We start from the raw sequence: 21,059 nt of genomic DNA, 5'->3' as shown, positions 1-21,059 counted from the left end.
TCCAATTAGAATATCCAGTCATTGTCTTTAAACTACATTACTGTACATTTTATCAAATTAAAATAACTAAATCTCAGACCATCAATAAATAGCCTGAACCAATTAAGATCTAACTTTTTGGCTAAATTATGGTCAAGAAACTTCAGCACTGTAAAATAAATAATAAGATTTAAACCAACCTAAAAATATACTAGCTATAGCTATTTTAAACTCATTTTAAGTTCTTTAAAGGAAGCCATAATTTCACTGTCTAAAGGTAGATGACATCATGATGTACAGATATGAACTTATTAGACAATTGTGTATTCATCTTAACAGAACAAAAAACTGCTAAGTGAATGAACTTACCAAGTCTCTAACATGACCAGATTTGCATTTTGAAGGAATATTCTAACATCTAAAGAAGAACTGGAGCAAATCAAGACTAAAGGAAAAACCTTTTTTAAAGAGGCTGTGATAAACTCTAGATGAAAATCACTATGAGCCTCAACAGCCATGGTGGTGGCAGCAGTTGCAGCAGCAGCAGCAAAAATAACATGATGGACTTGGGAATTTTTAATAAGAGCTAGATTATACAGTGTTTGGTGAATGTGGAGAAGTAAAGAGAGAAGGACGAGTCAAAGCTGACATTAACTTGTGGCTCTGCCAACAGGACTGAAAAAGAGACCACTGAAGGACAAATAATAGGTTTGTAGAAAAAGCTGATGAACTCAATTTTGTAATACTAAGCTTTAAGTATGTCGACAAAATGGACAGTTATTGAAAAATTAAAAACAACCTACCAAGAATAAAATACGAATAACAGTTGTCCTAATATAGCCCTTTGTATATAGATTTATATAGCCCTAAATCTATATAAAAATAGAATCTAATTTTACATATATATGTATATACACACAATTGGTTATTAAATCCTCAACAGAAATAATTTCAAAAGATAAATTTCAATTATGAAAAAGTCACTGCTCACCTGAGGAGGGTTTAAAACATACCTAGAAATTTACAGCAATCTATATTTACCAGTGATGTGAGATGATTTGCCTCCACATCTTTTTCTGTGTGTCCATTTGCTTTTGGCTTTATCAATTCACTTAAAAATTTAAGTTAGATAAGGGAAATACCCAGTACATTGCTAATAAAATAAGTTACTTGAGAAATAATACTATTTTACATTATATAGTGTTTTAAAGTTTCTGAAGCAATGTAATACTTTACATTACTTTAATACTTTATATTACATTACTTGATTTACATGAAAGATCATATAATACATTATGAATAAATATCTAAAATTTAAACCTAATTAACTAAGATGTCATGATTGGAACTTGAGATTATTAAGACAGAAACTCCAGAGTAACAGGTAGGGGTTCTACAGAAAGGAATAAAAGAGAGCAACATTTATTGAGAGTCAACTAAGGCAGCAGTTTAAGTACTCATTATATATAAAACCTCCTTGTCTGTTAAGCCTGGGAGATAAATATTTCTATTTTAAAAAATGAGGAACCTAAAGCTCAGAAAGGCTAAATAAATTGCTCACAGTAACACAGCTAGAAAGTGATAAATTTTGATTGTTTTGTTTGACTTTGAAGTTTGCTCTTTTCATTAAGATAGGAACAAGAATAGAAAGCTGTGAAAGAAAACTCAAGTGTTTGACAGGGGAGTGAAGAGGAGGGAGTAGAGACATAGGATTAATTCTATAAGAAAGTATAGAATTTCATAAAGAAAACTTACAGAGAATTTGTAATTTACAGAATAAATCTCCCCCCAATCTAAATAATAATATGGATTTTAGATAGAAGAAATTATTATGTTCATGACCAATAATAGTTATAATAGTTATCTCTTCATTAAAACAGAACTAAGAATATCTATTAATCAACAACTTAAATATCTTGAGTTACGGTACTGAAAATAATTACTTTTAAAAATTGTAACTGCTGACTAATACACATGTAATCCTCTTATTATGAACACACACAATATATAGCTATCAAAGCACTTTTAAACATAAGATAGGGCTGAAAAATAATCAAAACTTCTAGGGGAATAAAAACATGACTTACTGAAATGATGGACCACCTACCTCCCTATTTCTTTTCTATTCTTACTTGAATAGAAGTATTTTTCTATTCTTTTCTATTCTTACTTGAAATTTTCTATTCTTACTTGAAACATTTCTGTTATTTTCTATTCTTGCTTGAATTATTTCTCAGGGTACCGCATGACGCAGTACTGGTGAAAACAGAGTGAAAGAGAAGACCTGTGCCAATATTTATAAATTGATGCTTACTGAAATTACTTATTATCATGAGGAACATATGAGGATGAGCAATACGAAAATAAAACCTAAAAATATAACAAGAAGTTTAAGCAAATGCCAGCATATTAATATACAAATAAAATATGTAAGCATTAAAATAGTCATTAAAAAGACAATATGGTGACACTGAAAGGTTTGTCAATATTAAATTTAAAAAGCAGAAAACCAAATTGATATATAGCATGATCTCAACTAGGAAGGGAAACATATACAGAATTTAACACAATGTGTTAATAATAATTAAGCACTCATTATTATCTGGTGTAATATTTGTGTATGTTGTCATTTAAAATATGTTCTAAATGGAGCCTGTATTACTTTTATAATCAGATAAAATAAACACAATCTTTTAAAAATCTTGGAGTGTTAATTTTTTGTGCACAAAATGTTTTGAAATAGGCTGCTATTTCTTTCAGTCCCATAACAAGGCCTAACAACTATCAGGCTATGATAATACCCTAGTTGTAGTCAAAATTCTGCTTAGTGCCAAAGTAATTTTCATTAGATTAATCTGAAGCCATTAATGAAAATGCTACTGGTCAGAATAATGAATACATCAGAAAAGTTATAAAAACTCTCTTTCCAAAGGCTTAATCCTCAGATATGAGTAGGTGAAGCCAATTTAGACATAGTAAAGATCTTAATGTTACTGGCTATGATGATACACTTGCCAATTTTAATTTCAAATGCATGCAACTCAAAACACATACATTTCAACTTAAAACATAAGCAAAGACCAGAAAGATATGTGTAGGACATATAGAAGGAAAACTGGAAAATGTAAGGAGAAACTCGAATAAATGCACAGATATGCTACGTTTATGAGTACAAAGAAAGCATATTTCAAACAGCAAATTCTTTCTTATTTAAATTGCAATTTAATCAAAATCTTAATAATTTTTTGGTTTATATCACTGATAGTTATAATTTAAAATATGCAATTACAACCTAGAGGAATATAGGTAAAAATATATAATTTAAAATTATAATAATGATGGCAAAGAGAGCTAGGAAGTAATTGTGCAAGAAAATTACAAAAATTAAGCCAACATTTTATTTGCATAATAATGCTGACAGATAGTTTAGAAAAGCAGATGAATAGTTTAGAAATAGAGTAATAGTACACAGACATATCTATATGTACACACACCCAAACTTAATGTATGATGAAAAAAAATCACCAAGTAATTGTAAAGGAAGTCAATAAATTGCTGAGAAAATTAATGGTTTTACAGATTATTCAAGTTAGAGCTTTATTTCATACCTTTTATAGTAAAAAATAGTGTATATGGACAAGATAATTAAAGGTAAAACTAAGAATACAGAAAAGTAAAGGAAATACATTAGAGGTTACATATAATATACTTCAAAATAATTATTACAATTTTAAAAAGCTGAAGAAAATAGTTGCAAAGAATTGAAAAAATATCAAATAAAAGCCCTGAAAATCAGTAAGAAAATTACTTTGACTTCCCAATAAAAACATAAAGGTCAGATAGCAGAATTTCACGGAAAAAAGGCAAATTGATGAAATAGGCATAAAGGAGAAAGGGTTCAACAGTAAACAAGAAGTACAAATAAACATAATAGAGTATTTTTCACATATCACATTGACAAATTAAAGAAAGACATAATTCAATACTGGTGCAAGTAAAAAGAAACCACCCAACACTTTCAGGTAGGAATATAATGATATATATCCTTTTGGAAAGCAATTTGACAATATGTATTAATAACTTTAGCAATATCCTTAAGTTTTTACCTCAAAATTCCACATCTACCATGAACAGAGAAGCGGTCACATGTTTGTATACAGCCCAACAATTTAAATAATTAATATCCCAAAAAAAGAAGTACAATTAACTGGAGTTCAAAATGTACATACTCTATAATCCAGCAATTACAAGTCTAGATTTATAACGTAAACTTTCAGCACATGTGCACAAGAATACGTGAACAAATATGTTCATGAAGCATTTTTTGTAACAGCAAAAAACTGAAAATGATCTAAATGTCCATGAACAGGATAATGGAAAAATAAAAAGAGATTTATTGATGGGAAGGAGTACTATCTACCAATTAAAACCAGTGAAATGGATTTATAATGAATATGGCTCAAAAATATTGTTGGCTAAAAAAAGAGAATCAAATAATAAGAATAATAGCAACAATATATTTCTGAAGCACTTACTATGTATTAGGCTTTGTCCTAAGTGCTTCATATGTAATTTGTCATTTAACCTTACAAAAACCCTGTAAGAAAAGTAATATTATAATCCCCATTTCATAGATAAGGAAACAGAGGCACAGAGAATATAAATTTTGTAAAGTCACATGGCTCTAGTGAGTGGTAAAAGCTCAGATGGTGTATGGAGTGTTTCATTTATGTAAACTATAAACATACATAATATAAAATATGAGCTGAAAGCATATAAAATAAGTGAATAATACTGGTTTTCTCTAATGAGGAATAGAAAGGAACTGTGACACAGACCAAAAGAGGCTTCTACTGTACCTATGCCTGACATACTAAATGCTACGTTAAGTGTTAGCTATTGTCATTTAAATTATTAAACTTTTACCAACTATATTTTTATCAATAACAACAAGAAAGAATGCCATATGTGGAAACCGAAAGTGCTGCCTTTAGTAGCAAGGGAACTGAAGAGAGACAACCTGATAGAAGGAATAAAGCCGCTTACAGAAAATTATTTTAACAAACTAACAAGATTTCAACATACTGTAAAATGTATAGAACTACTCAAAAGTTATATGGCTAATTAACCATTAACTTAGTATCTCTCCAATTACACTATATATCCTGTGATAGGTCCTTGTTTTACACTCCTTTTATTTCCCACAGGACAAAGAGGAGTGTGTTAATCTAATAGGAGTAACCACAACTTTATTATGGTAGTAAATAAAGAAAAGTAAAAAAAGTAAGAGAAAGAAAAAAAAAAGAAACTCTGACAGTGTACTTTTATATATTATATAGACTGTAATCTCAAACATCAGAAAAAGGTTTAAATTGATCATGATACAACAACATAATAAATGCAGCCCCAAGATGTATAGCAGCAAATATGGCATGAGATACTCCTGTTACTAAAGCACTTAGGAAAAGAATCTCGAAAAAAAGGTAAAGTTTAAATGATCTTAAAAACATGCTAAGGCTTTTTTATATAAATTTCAAAAGGCACAGTTGAGAATAGCTGATAGAAGGAGCAAATGCAACACGCAGATCTTCAACTGCGTACTTTTTCCTCTGAGAAACTAGTTCATTAATGAAAAGCATTTGAGGATGGCAGTAAGTATTTATGCTTACCAGTAAACATTTTAGTAACAGCCTTACTCTGCTTTCGGGCAGAACAGAGAAGCAATAGCCATGGTGGAAAGAACTCATGGTGACCAGCTAAAAGTGCTGCAACAGTCCCAGATAAGCTGGTAGACGTTTGTTCACCTTCAGTAATGTTACACCCTTCATCAACAGAATCAACAAGCAGGTATAGGCTTTGCTGGGGAGGCTTCATTCCCAGAAGAGGGAGTAGAACACACCTGTAAAACACATACACATGAGCATTTTGAATGTTAAGTGGCTATGATGTTAAGATTTATTATTCAAACATTACAGTATTAATTATAAATTCTTTTAAGAATAAAATAAGGTATTAGAACAAAAAATATACAAGTTTCAATTCCTTACTTTAAGTACAACACTGGTCCCAAATAGTTTGTATTTCCAATTACAGCATTTTGAACAATCAAGAGTATGTGGGTGTGTGTGGGTGTGTAATTCAGCATAATTAACAAAGGCATTCAGAACTGAAGAAAACTACATTTCAATATTCCCTTTCTGATTGTTTTGAGTCAATGATAAAAAGTGTGATTTCCTTATGACAAAGCTAAAATGTGTTGCAGAGTGGAAAACAAAACAATCTCTGGGGATCACCTTAATAAAAAGCAAAATATCAAGAGTTCTGTAGTAGAAGTATTTTATCACCATTTTTCTCACAAAATTACTGCAGTTTATACAAGCTCATCTTCCACAAGTTTTATTTTAAAAGACTGTACAAAGATGAACTATATTCTAGATCCCATTTGATGTATTTTCAAACTTCAAAGTAAAGAACAAAGTATTAGGCTTTACTCCATTAATTAATGCATTTCCTATGCGTGTAACTTATATTGCAGTTGAATATAACATTTTCATAAATACAAGAATGCTCATTCATTTTCAACAAATATTTACTTGATGTGTGCTGTGGGGTCAATAATGTGCTGAGCAGATACAACAGTGAAGAGGACATAATCCATCCAGTTATGCACACCAGAAACTTACAAATAATGTGTTCTAAAAGTGTATTTTCTTAGTCTTTCAATATAATAGCCACCAAGATCTAATTTATCACCATGCAAGAATCAATCATTTGTTTTTAAAAAATCTCAAATATCCTGTAACATCACCACTGTAGGCCAACCTACCTCAATTCTTCGTCTCTTTTACCTGGGCTACCCTAACAATCTACATGCCTCCAACAGCTGGCCTCCTGTGAGTTTCTACTGCAGCCAGGGTCACTTCAAATGTTATTCCAGCCAGACTAGCCTTCTTTCAATGACTTCATGAGACACAACTACACATGGGCCTTTTCATTTGCAGTTTCCTCTGCCTGGCATGCACTTCTCATCTCTCTTCATGTAGTTATCTTCAATTTTATGTTGAGAGTAACCTTCTCAAGGTCAAATCCCTATTACATGCTTCCATAACATCAAATACAGTAGTTCTTTTCCACTCTACTAACAAATTTGCAATTTTATATTTAATTATGTAGTGTCTTTTTAAAATTTCTCTTTAGCTGTAAGCATCAAGAGAAGAGAGACTAAATTGGTTTTACTCATCAGTATAACCCTAGAACCTAGCATAGTGCCCACAGTAGAACCTAAAGACTTGACATTGTTGCAAGCTAGAATGGAAAATGAATTAACTTCAATGCACTGTTCTCAGTGCTATAATAAAAAGCAGTAAAATTACTAACAAGATAAGAAGAAATGACCAACTCAAGTGCAGTAGGCAGGGAAAGAAGAGAATGTCAGAATAATATTCATATATTAGGTGCTCAAGATGAACTAAGTTTTGAGGAACCAATCATACTGCTACAGGAGGGTAGAGGGAAGGTGGGGTAATCCTGGCAAGGAACATGCTGAGTTTGGGAAAACCTACTCTATTGTATCTTACACATATATTTTGACCATTATGAGCACAAAGATGGCTGATGAAAAATCAGTAACGTAATCATATAGTACAATATATAGAGAACACAATATACTAGAATAATGTACATAATAAGTACCACTTCAGATATAGCACACAGGAAGCCATCTTAAGTTACTTTTGACAGGGAAAGTGTGGGGGAAGAGGTCAGGGAAATTGGGAATTGAGGTTGGTAAGGTAATGAGCCAGAAGAAGGAGTTTAGTCAGGAGAAATAGCTGGGGGTAGGGGAGGACACACAGGAAAGAAAATCTAGTTGAGGCAACAGCACATGCAAAGACTTAAAGAAGAGAAAAATCAGTGAAGTATGGAAGAAAGAATTATGAGAAGCATGAAAATGAGTAAATGCTGGGTATTATTATAAATTGTGGGCTTTGCTCTAAGGGTATTAAGGAGCCACTGTAATATTTTAAGCAGAAAATTGATATGTTTATATTGGAGTTTAGAAAGATAACTCTGGTATATGTGAAGGAAAATCTGATGTACGGTAAGTCTAGAAGGAAAGAGTGAGATATGAGGCCAATGCTTAGAACTTAGAAAAAAAAAATCTCCATCCAGAACTACCACTATCACCAAGGCCATCACTGCCAACTTTAATTCAGTGCTCTTTACGCTTTAAGTACTTCACACATCCATTAACTCATCTGATTCTCACATTAATTCTTTAAGGTGGGTACTATTATAATACTCATTTCCAGGAAAGGTAATCAAGGCACAAGAGGATCAGTCACTTGTTACTTTATAAGTGGTAAGAAAGGGATTCAAGTCCAAGGTCTGGTTCCAGAACCTACACAAGGGGGACTATCTATCCTGGTTTGCCTGGGACATTCCCAGTTTCAAGTACTGTGTCTCAGGACCCAGCCCCACCTCTTCCCAATCTCCTTCTCCCCTAGTCCTGGGCACATCATAGTGGGGGGCACCCTAGTCTCCACTCTTACCCACTATGGTCCACTGACTAGCCATAACCAATATGAGAAAGCAAATTATAAATTAGTAGCAGTGGGGATAGCAAAAAGTAGACAGATTTGAAAGAAATTTGGTGAGCAATATTAATAGGATTTAGTGATTATCTCCTTTCTTTTGCCTATTCCAGGATATTGGCTCTTCTTTACCTAGTTTCTTATAGTGGAAATTGAAGTCATTTTTCATACTTTCCTCCTCCTCTAATATAATCCTTTAATGCTGTTAATTTCCCTCTAAGCATTTTCAGTATCATCCACTTAAAAATAATTTCCCTTTGATTTCTTCTTTAAAATATCCATTATTTAGAAGTGAGTTATATAGCTTTCAAATAATTGAGAATGTCCCAGTTATCTTTATCTGTATTAGCACAGTTTAATACAATTGTATCAGATAACATGTTTTGTGTAACTTCCACAGCTTCAAATTTATTGTGACTTATTTTATGGCCCAGAGTATATCTATCCTAGCAAATGCTGTGTATGCACTTAAAAAGAATGCATACACTATTGTTGCTGGGCAGACTGTTCTGTAATTGACAATTAGGTTCATTTGGTAACAGTATTGTCCAAGGGTCCTATGTACTTACTGATTTTTGGTTTATTTACTTTATCAGTTGTTAAAAAGGGAGTGTTAAGATATTTGAATATAAGTGTCTACTTCTTAAAATAGTGTTAGTTTTGCTTCCTATATTTTGAAGTTCTGTTTTAAGGGCTACAAATGTTATGATTGTTACATCCTCTTAAGTAACTGGCCCCTGTATCATTAGGAAATGACTCTATATCTAGTAATAGTCTTTTCTCCAAAATCTACTTTGTCTGATATTAATGTAAGCACACCACATTTATTTTAATTAGGGTTAGCATGGCATATACTTTTTTATTTTTTTATATTTAAGCTATTTGCCTCTTTATATGTGAAGTGAAATTTTTATAGGCAACATATAATTAAATCTTGTATTTTTACCCAGTCAAATTCCATCCTTTAATTAAGATATTTATCATTTACACTTAATGTAGTTGTTAATAGTGTACAGTTTAAATCTATCACGATTTTGTCCACATAATTTTGTAATATACATGTATGTCAGTAGGATATATTACTAGGAATAGAATTTTTAGATTAAGGGACGCCTTTATGTATATTTTGATAGATATTGCCAAAGCGATGCTGTCCTTATAAATTTTATATATATACACACACATACACACATACATATATACTCACACACATAATGTATATATATACTCATATATGTAATGTGTGTGTACATATTTATCACACATATATATGTATATATTTATACACACACAGGCAACAGTTGTGTAACAGTAGGTGTTTTCCTAGCCCCTCCATAATAGTGATTAATGTTATTTACTTTTTCTACACCTAGGTGAAAAACGGCATCCTCATAATAGTTAAAAAAACTACATAATACATATATTAATATTATATACTATATAACATATAATAGTTGTACATATTTTGGGAGTACAAAATATGTGATATTTTGATACCTACATGCAATGTGTAATGATCAAATCAGGGTAATCCTGGTACCTATCACCTCAAACATTTATATCTTCTGTGTATTAAGAATATTACAATTCTTCTTTTCTAGCTATTTTGAAATGTAATAAATTGTTAACTAGTCTTATTGAATACTAGAACATATTCCTTCTATTTATGTACCCCTTCATGCTTTTAATTTATAATTCCCAACCATAAGGGCAATCATATTCACATGTGCCTAAGAATCATATTTCTTTTTCTTTAAATTGTGTTTTCATACACTTTACCCATTTCCCCAAAGACTGCTAATTTTTCTCTTATTGGCACTCTCTGAGTGTTAAGAAATTGAGATAGTGCCACTCTACTCCAGCCTGGGTGACAGAGTGAGACTGTCTCAAAAAAAGAAAAGAAAAAAAAGAAATTGTTTGTTGTATGTAATACAATTTTTTCCCACCATTTGTCATTTTTCTTTTGACTTTTTGAAAGGATTTTTTTGGACATGCACAATTTCTTTTCTTTTTGTTATTTTTACTTTTATATAGATAACACATCAGTCTTTTTTTTTTTTTTTTTCCGTTTATAGCTTCTAAGTTTTATGTCACATTTCTGAGGGGATTCCCCAGTTCAGTGATAATAAGAAAAGATTTTTGCTATGTTCCATCTCATTCTGTTGTTTCACCAACTCTTTTCCAAGCACTTAACATCTCTGCTTCATACAACTGTTTAACTCGGGTAATCATTCATTAATTGTTTTCATTTAAGGCAATATATTTGGTCAAAGATTCCTTTTGTTCAATGAAAACATTTTTTATGGTGTTTCTTATGCCCTGTTTTTCACATTCCTTCCCCATTTGTTCCTGAGATATATTTTATGTATCCTGTGATAGCTCTTTTTGAGTAAATTCTTTCTGGATCAGCAATTAAAAGTTTAGTGTATGCAGTGTCTAGGCTAGCAAGAAGTCTCCTTATGCATCAGAGTTATAGGTATGAACAATTTCTTTGAGCTTTGACTTCTCCCTAGCCAATTAAGATCAAAAGCTACGGGGATGTACACAACCCGTAGAGTTTACTACATCCAATACCTTTTACTACACCCAGTACTACACTCAATACCTTCCTCCTGCACATACATGGCTCATCTGTGTGACGCATTCTGCCCTGCCCTCTTCGTTCTTTTTTTTTTTTGGTTGATGTTTTTATTAAAATGGACCATTAACTTATATCTCACACAAAACTGCAAGCTACATTCAATTACAGGTACATTAAAGGTGTAAATGTAACGAACAAGGCAATAAAACTTATAGAAACAATATAGGAAAATAACTTTATGGCATCACAGTAAAGGATAATTTCTTTTTTTTAATTTTCTTTTATTATTATTATACTTTAAGTTTTAGGGTACATGTGCACAATGTGCAGGTTTGTTACATATGTATACATGTGCCATGTTGGTGTGCTGCACCCATTAACTCGTCATTTAGCATTAGGTATATCTCCTAATGCTATCCCTCCTCCCTCCCCCTACCCCACAACAGTCCCCGGAGTGTGATGTTCCCCTTCCTGTGTCCATGTGTTCTCATTGTTCAATTCCCACCTATGAGTGAGAACATGCGGTGTTTGGTTTTTTGTCCTTGCGATAGTTTACTGAGAATGATGATTTCCAGTTTCATCCATGTCTCTACAAAGGACATGAACTCATCATTTTTTATGGCTGCATAGTATTCCATGGTGTATATGTGCCACATTTTCTTAATCCAGTCTATCGTTGTTGGACATTTGGGTTGGTTCCAAGTCTTTGCTATTGTGAATAGTGCCGCAATAAACATACATGTGTGCATGTGTCTTTATAGCAGCATGATTTACAGTCCTTTGGGTATATACCCAGTAATGGGATGGCTGGGTCAAATGGTATTTCTAGTTCTAGATCCCTGAGGAATTGCCACACTAACTTCCACAATGGTTGAACTAGTTTACAGTCCCACCAAAAGTGTAAAAGTGTTCCTATTTCTCCACATCCTCTCCAGCACCTGTTGTTTCCTGACCTTTTAATGATGGCCATTCTAACTGGTGTGAGATGGTATCTCATTGTGGTTTTGATTTGCATTTCTCTGATGGCCAGTGATGATGAGCATTTTTTCATGTGTTTTTTGGCTGCATAAATGTCTTCTTTTGAGAAGTGTCTGTTCATATCCTTTGCCCACTTTTTGATGGGGTTGTTTTTTTCTTGTAAATATGTTTGAGTTCATTGTAGATTCTGGATATTAGACCTTTGTCAGATGAGTAGGTTGCGAAAATTTTCTCCCATTTTATAGGTTGCCTGTTCACTCTGAGGGCCCTCTTCATTCTTTCTATATGCTTATCTGGGTCCAGGAAACTTCTAGCACAAGTCTATAACTTATCTCCCTGGGATCAAATGAGAGCTTTTGTCCTCTTGATATTCATCAAGAGGCAGATCATTATTTCAACGAATAATGATCTGCCAGCTTTGCATCTCAATTTGATATTAACTTTCACATTAGATTGAGGTTTGGGATTATAGGTCTCTCATAGTTTCAAAATACATAGAGCTTTTCATTCACTTTCTTGCCTTGAAGCTATTTCCCAGTACTATTTAAAATGGTCTTAGTCATGTTAAAAGCAGATAGGGTTCATTCCTAAGTCCTCCTTTTCGTTTTAGCACATTGTCTTCCTTTCTGTTTTAACACCAAGCTTTTTTTTTTTTTTTTCTTCCATTCAGGACCTATTTCTAACACTGAGCTTTCTCTGCCAAGAAAGCTCCCTCCCCCAGGCAGTACTCCTTATCCTTCCGGTTTCAGCACAAGTTTTACTCCTGAAAGAAGCCTTCTCTGACCACCATATCTAAAGCAGCCCTCATCACCATTACTGTTCCTGCAATTGTTTTTTTGTAGCATTTATCACATTCTTAGATTAACTTGTTGTGTTACTTCTGTACTGCTTTTGTTACAAGGCTGAGAGTGAAGCTCCTGCACACCTCCACATCTCCTTGCTCATAATGTAGGCTCCAGGAGGACAGGAACTATGCCTATCTTGTGCACTGTTAAGTTTCCCAGCACTCAAAACCACTCTTAGCACATCATAAACACTCAATAAATTTGCTTCATGAATGAACAATACTTGATGGAAAAAGTTTTGTTACTTTAAAACAAAGGATTAAAAGTTTACTAAACTCAGAATTCCCATATTAAGTTCCCTTTCAATTATTTCAAAAGCACCTATTTGGGGATATCTGCATCAAGTGACACACAGATTCACATTTTTCTGTTAGGTTACATTTTATCGTTTGTAAAACGAAAATCCCACCAAAGTATGTGTACACAAAACATAAATAATTTAGACAGTCTAAAACAGACTTTTCTGTATTTGTGAATATTTATATACATGTACATTATTATTATTCCAAATGAGATAATGTAATGACAGTCAGTTATCACAATCACACAAAGATAACACTGTATTTAAAAGCAATGGTATGATACAGGGTTTGACTTTGTATGTGTATCTTAACTAAATGTCTTGCATTTCTTACCTTCATTAATATTGAATCAATATTTATTACATTCTTAATTTTTTATTAATTCAATTTAAAATCCTCGAATTAGTTTTTCCCCCATTTTCAATTGTCTTGAAAATGAGGAATGCCAAGATCATCCTTCTGTAGCTAGCCTTTTATTGATTAATTTACTTAATTTTTTTTAAAAAAGTGACAGATAAAATCATATGTATTTACCATGTATAACATGATGTTTTGAAGTAGAGATACATTGAGGAAGGCCTAATTCTAACTAATTAACATATGTATTACTTCACATAGTTATCATTTTTGTGGTGACACTCTTGATTTCCTGGCAGAATAGCAGCTGAAATTCTGAAATGAAAGACATCCATTGTTCTTTTTCTTTGATACAATGAATTTACTTACTGCCTTTTTCTTAGGAGATTAATAAGCTTTTAAAGTACTATAAATAAATTATGAGGAATATACTATTAGATAATAGATGGATAAACAGATTGAACATGTAAAAAGTGTCTTTAGAGTTAAAACTGTTTCTAGGAAACATCAGGTTTCAGCTCACCACCTTCCTCAATTGTTCAGACATAGAGTATTAGGAAAAGTGTCCCTCCTAGCCTTTTAGCCTTTTAACAAAACACCTCAGACAAGCTGGAGGGAGAAAAATTGTGAATTACAGACAGAATGTGGAGCCCCTGGGGCCACTGATAAAGAGCGTTCACACTCTCTTGCTGCCTTTTCTCTACTGACCCCTTAGGGCTTTAAAAAATACAGCAACCACCCTGGCTGGGAAAGGTATGGAATGAAGCTCCGCCCCCAGACTAGGCTCTTCTCCCATATGACTCCTATGGAAAAGCCTTAACAAGGAGTGGGTGGGGAGGAATAGAATAAGCATTACTTGTCCTTGAGGCACAAGTGAAACCCACTGCAGCAGCCTACAGCAACGGGATGGGCAGGATCAGAAGACCTCACCCCAAATCGAGGGGTATAATATAATCTTAATCAGAAAAACAGAAAATGTCCCCATTCTCTGCCCTCACTGCTGAGAGAGTTGCAGAAGAGAAGAATTTGAGAGCTGAAGGTAGAGAAGATATTGAGAAAATCCACCTGGAAAATCAGCCCCTGCCCTAAATACAACATATTATTAGAAGATTTGAGGTCAGAGGTGCACTGAGGGTACCCACAGCAACAACAAATATCAAATTTTGTGACTCCTGACTAGCTTAACTCACCTCTCCTCCACATTAAAGCCTCCTGCAGAAAACAAAAACTAGGCCCATTTCCAGGTAAAGACTATTTACAATTATTTTCCAGTTGTTTGACATACGGTATGTGGCTTCAAAAAATAATTATAAAATACTAAAATAACGGAAATAATTCTGAAAGAAAAAAAAGGTTGAAGAACTCACACTACCCAATTTTAAGATTTACTGTTAAAGCTAGTGCAATCAAGACAGTATGCTATGTATTTGTTAACGACAGATACATAAAAATTCTGGAAACAGAACAGCATAAATATAGGAACATGATTTTTCACAAAGTTGTAGAGGTAATTCATTTGAGAAAGGCAGGTTTTTTGTTTTTTGTTTTTTGTTTTTGTTTTTTTCCAACAAATGATGCTGAACAAACAATGACAGCTGGATGCCCAAATACAAAAAAGACGAACTTCAATACATATCTCTCACCCCGTCACACAAAAATTTACTCAACACAGATCATAAACTTCAGTGTAAAACATAAAACTATAAAACTTTTAGGAGAAAATCTTTGTAATACTGAGTTAGGTAAAGAGTTTTTAGACACTTAACCAAAAGCAGGATCCATAAAGGAAAAAAAAATTGAAAACTTGACTTTTATTAAAATTAGCTATAGCTATTAGATACTGTTAAGATAATGAAAAGAAAAGCTGAAGACTGGCAGAAAATATTCGTAAAGCAAATTGCTGACTAAGGCTCACATTAAGAATACATAAATCACTCTCAAAACACTAAGAAAACAAAAATTGTTTTTAAATGGGCAGAAGATAAAAATAGACACTTTAGAGAGGAAGACAGAAGGGCATCAAATAAACATAAAAACATGCTCAACATCATCAGTCATTAGAGAAGTTCAAATTAAAACCACAGTGTGATACCACTAGACACCTATTAGAATTGTGCAAATAAGTAAAAACCCTGACAACACCAAGTGCTGGTGCAGAGCAATGGCATAGCCATTTCCAACGGTACAACCACTTCGGAAAAGTCTGACAGGTTTCTAAAAAAGTTAAAGATACACCTACTGCATGTCCTAGCAATCCCACTTCTAAGTATTTACCAAAATAAACTGAAAATGTACAGCTACATGAAAATCTGTACATAAATGACATAAATGTTTACAGCAGTTTTATTTATAATCCCCCAAATTAGAAACAGTGTACAGGATCTTCTACTGGCAAAGGGATAAACTAACTGTGGCATACCCATACAACAGAGTATCACTCAGTCGTAAGAGAAAAAACAACAACAACAAAATCTACTATTGATCCACACAACAGCATGGGTGAATCCTAAATGAATTTTCTAAGTTAAAGAGCCCAGTTCCAAAAGGCTGCACATACTATTGCATTTATATGACACATGGAAAAAGTAAAACTATTGTAGGAATAAAATTTACATCAGTGGTTGCCATAGGTTGGAGTTGGGGGAAGGAGTTTACTAAAAAGGACAGCAAGTAGGAATTGTTGGGGTGATGGAACTGCTCTATATCACAACTAGGTGGATCCATGACTCCATGCATCTATCAAAATTATAAAATTGTACTCTACAAACGTAAATTTTACTGTATGAAAACTGAAAATAACACAAAATTATTACTTGTTAACGTTTCTCTGAAACGCAAAAGACATAGCTTGGTATTACCAGGGAGTCAGAATATTCAGAACTCAGGAGACTATGTCCTCCATATGTGTAATATTGAGCAAGTCATTGTTAATGAGTTGTCCTCCTTCCAGCTGGTACTCTGAGGTTCTTCTGAACAGACCAATGCTCTTAGATCAGATCATTAACACTGAAGTCAGCGAAGCCCATCTAGACCTACCAGAATGCTGAATCAAACTACAGGATTCTGTTTTCCAGGATCTGACCAACAATTGGCGCCTTATCAATTTCTCTAATCTCATCAGCCCTGCGCTTGGTTCTTTAAACAGATCCTCCCTTTGGCCTTAGAACCTTCATACATGCTGGTCTCTTACCTATTATAATTTCCACCCCTCCTCACTTCAAGGTTTCTATTATCCTTTAGAGATCAGCTCAAATATCACTAATTCAGAGAGGTCTTCCCTGACTACATTTCTCACCCGACAACCCAAAGTAGGTAAAGTTCTCCATGTATACACTCCTACAACATCCATGAAAGCCCTTATAACAAGCGTAATTAATCAAGTAACTAAGGAATTGGCAGTTTAGCATCCACGTTCAAAAACTTTGGGAGAGAAGGAACCACCGACATATTATTCACCACTGCATTTCCAGCAGCTAGCACAGAACTTCACACAAAGTGGATGATTTATAAATATTTATGGAATGAATGAATGAATGGGTTTATTTCATTATTGATATACAGAACAGTGCTTATTTATTCCAGTGCCACGTCTTTAAGATTAAACAAAAACAACAGTTCACTGTTGGCTTGCACTCAGCTCCTAGGTGCTTGTGATGGTTCATTTTATGTGCCAACTTGACTGGGCCACAGGGTGCCCAGACATTTGGTCAAATATTAATGCAGGTATGTCTGTGAGGGTGTTTCTGGATGAAATTGACATTTGAATGGGTAGACTGAGTAAAGCAGATTGTCCTTCCTAATGTGGGTGGTGGCCTTCATTCAAGCAAGGATTGAATACAAAAAAAGGCTAACCCTTTCACCTGACTCCACGAGGTGGGACAGCAGTCCTTTTCTGCCTTTGGACCTGAAAAATCAGCTCTTCTTGGGTCTTCAGACTGCTGGCTTTCATACTGGAATTTACACTATTAGCTCTCCTGATTCTCAGGCCTCCGGGCTCCACTGAAATGAAACTAGTGGCTCTCCTGGGTTTGCAGCTTGTTGACCACAGGTCTTAGGATTTCTCAGCCCCAAAATTGTGTGAGCCGATTCCTTACAATAAATCTCTTTTAATACATAAATGGCTCTGTTTGTCTGGAGAATCATAATACAGGGCTTACTGCAAAAATTTCCCTTCATATAGGTTACTTTATTAAATTTACTCTTACATAATTTGTGTTTTTTAAAATGTGTATTCTATATCTTACACTTGTACCTACAAAACATTTATATCTTCCCATCCACTTTTGCAGTATTAGCCTATTCTTACCATACTCCAAAGTACTAGATAAAAGGCTGTATGATTTTTTTGGTTTGGGCTCTAGAAAGAAGTAAATTAAGCTGCTACCAAAGGAAATGCTAGAGTTACACAAAAACAAACAAAAAATTCATGTGTCATTAAGAGAGGAGTACCTCTCAAATGCAGGGACATTTGTAATATGCCAAAATGTGGCAAAACCTGTTACTGTCACTCAGGAGTAACAATGAGTACTCAACATCTTTCTTTGACTTCTGCAAGACTAGAGAAATATCCATATGTCATCTCTGAAATCCCAGCTTCCAGAAAAATGGCAATACACAATTACCTCATTTCCTATACTCTTGATAACTGATCTTAAGATTAAGCTGCATTATATAAATTACCAGCTAACCTTTGAGGAGAGGGAGCAAATCTTCTGAGAAAAGTCTTTTTTAATATTTATAACAGATTTATTTTCATGTAAGAGCATTTCCCAAAAATGTACATTTCCAACTAATAAGCTAGAAAAAATAGATATTGGTAATTAAAAACAGGACAATACAATAAACAGTACAATAAAATAATCAGTTATTTAAAATAAATAGCATTACCTTTACAAATTAAAGTGTTACCTTAAAAACTTTTAAAAAGACCATGCATGGTTTACTACAATTAACTGCTGTAGGCTTTAACATCTCCCCACCCTTGGGATGCTGTTAAATAATTCTTACAATTTTTGATAAAAATTATACTACTAGAACACTCTACTGTAAGTTTGGGGTGAACAGTACAGTTATATTTCTTTAAGGCCACTGACCTGTGTGAGAGATGGCAAGACCAAGTATAGAAAGAAGTAAGGAAGAAAGAATCAATTGCGGCTTATGTACCCCAAACAAATTTGTGAGTGTTTTTCAGACATACATTGTCTGACTCACTTATACTTTCTATTAAATAGTATAGGCATACATTAACTCAATAAATATAACGTATTCTCTTTGTTATGGCCTTAAGAGTAGATGGTAGAGGAATATCAGGAGGAACAATCAAATAGGACTGAGAGAGAAAGGAAGGAAGGACTAGGACAGAAGAAACAGAGGAAGAGCCTCTATGGTTTGAATTGTAAATGGAGTGGCAATTCCCCACTTTCACTTATGATTCAAAATATTATGTTATTCTGCACTTGTTTTGTTATCCATTGGTTTTAAAAAGGAGAATAGTACTTATATTTTTAACTCTCTGGAGATACTAAAGTTCAATAAATTATTTTTTTGGGTTATGATCAGTGTAACATTAGTAAAACAATGTTTGTTGCAAGGATTTCCCATTTCTGCTCTAAACAGTACACTTAAAACATTCTGATGTCTCATGTAATTCTCTCCCCCTGGCCCTTTTTGAGTCTCCTACAAATAGTGCAATATGAATGAAAAATACACTTTTCTCTAGGAAAAACTGTGTGCCTCTAGTGAAAGGTCCTAAAATTAGGGCAGAAGAGAAAACTAATGCAACAGCAATCCAAAATTATTGATCAATGATTTCTACTTGAAAGCAGTACACAAGTTGAGCATTCCTATTCCAAAAATCTGAAATACAAATCCAAAATGCTCCAAAGTCTGAAACTTTTTGAGCACTGACATGATAACACAAGCGGAAAATTCCACACCTGACATCATGGGACAAGCCGAAGTCAAAATGCAGGCACACCACACACAGTTTATTTGTGTTCCCAAGGGAAAAATAAAAAATTACCTTCAGGCTATATGTATAAAGTATAGATGACACATAAATGAATTTCATGTTTAGACTTAGGTCCCATCCCCAAGATTTCTCATCATGTATATGAGAATATTCCAAAATCAAACAAAATATATATCCAAAATCTGAAACATTCTGATCCCATATATTTTGGATAAGGTATACTCAACTTGTATTAATTCAGGCTGCTCTGCATTCGGAAGTGGACAATGAACTAAAACTCTCAAGTACTAAACACTCAATATATAGACACTGAAATATATGGTTGGAAAGTGACTTAACTGGTAAATATTTTAAAGCAATTTGGCTTTCTGGAGGGAGGTAATGGTTGGGGGGATATAATGCATTTGTCTTTTAAATTAAATACATATGTAATGTATGTTGATTAATTTTCTTCTTCAGGAAGTCAAGCTAAATATAAAAAAATCATCCTGCTATGTTTAAATGTTTGAGTCCCTCCCAAAATTCACATTAAAATCCTAACCCCCAATGTGATGGTATAAGAGGCAGGGCCTGTAGGAGGCAATTAAGTCATGAGGGCAGAAACTTCATAAATGGTATTAATGTTCTATAAGAGACCCCAGAGAGTTAGCTCATCCCTTTTATACCATGTGATGACACAATACAGCAAGAAGGTACCATCTATGAACAAAGAAACAGGACCTGACCAGACTTCAAATCTGCCCATATCTTAAGCTTGGACTTTCCTGCATCCAGAACCAAAAGAAATAAATGCTGTCGCTTATAAGCTACCTAGTCTATTGCATTTTGTTTTAGCAGCCTGTACGGACTAAGACACAAACTGACATTTATGCCTAGAGTACGTAGAAGCACGATCTCTATGGATTTACCCATTTATCCCTCACCCAAATCCGGTAAATTAGATACTATTGTCACTTCCATTTCACAGATGAAGAAACAAAGGTTTTGAGGGTAAGTAGCTTGCTAAGTGAGACAAGTAGTAAATGGAAGAAGAAGAAATAGAATTCTCTTCATTTCAAAGTTTCTCTTCTTAATTGTGTTAAATTGCTTCTGAAAATATCAAAGAGTGTAAGATAAGAGTGTGAGGTCCAATATTAAACAAGGAAGTTCTTAAAACCTGGCTAAACCAGGCAAGTGATGTTAACTTTTTAGCAATTAAATTAGCTGAAAATATTTTTGTGGAAGAAATAATATTGTAACTTTTAAGGTCTTCTAACTGAATATGCTACTTTTCAAATTTCACTTTCCTGAGGGTATTAAACATTCCTGTTTGCTACAAATTCTTTACTAAAAATCACTTATCTCAATACTGAAATTCCAGAAAAATCAATAGATGGCAGGTGTTTGAAATAATTTTTCTGAAATTATTATATAATTAATATCAAGGGTCTAATTACCTACAGCTCCTGAATTCAC

At 33.5% G+C, this 21,059-nt stretch overlaps 1 protein-coding gene across 1 annotated transcript in view; it reads right to left on the bottom strand.

Moving 5' to 3' along the window:
• Positions 1–21,059, bottom strand: part of ANKRD50 (ankyrin repeat domain containing 50) — a 49,060-nt gene that overhangs the window by 8,938 nt on the left and 19,063 nt on the right. Inside the window, exon 3 of the mRNA XM_055274643.2 lies at positions 5,649–5,878. Coding sequence (XP_055130618.1) covers positions 5,649–5,878 — 230 coding nt within the window. The remainder of the gene's footprint in view (positions 1–5,648; positions 5,879–21,059) is intronic.

The sequence above is a fragment of the Symphalangus syndactylus genome, chromosome 4, assembly GCF_028878055.3.
Source record: "Symphalangus syndactylus isolate Jambi chromosome 4, NHGRI_mSymSyn1-v2.1_pri, whole genome shotgun sequence".
Classification (NCBI taxonomy): Eukaryota; Metazoa; Chordata; class Mammalia; order Primates; family Hylobatidae; genus Symphalangus; species Symphalangus syndactylus.
Note: the sequence above shows the minus strand (reverse complement) of the source record. Positions and strands in the feature narration are given on the sequence as shown.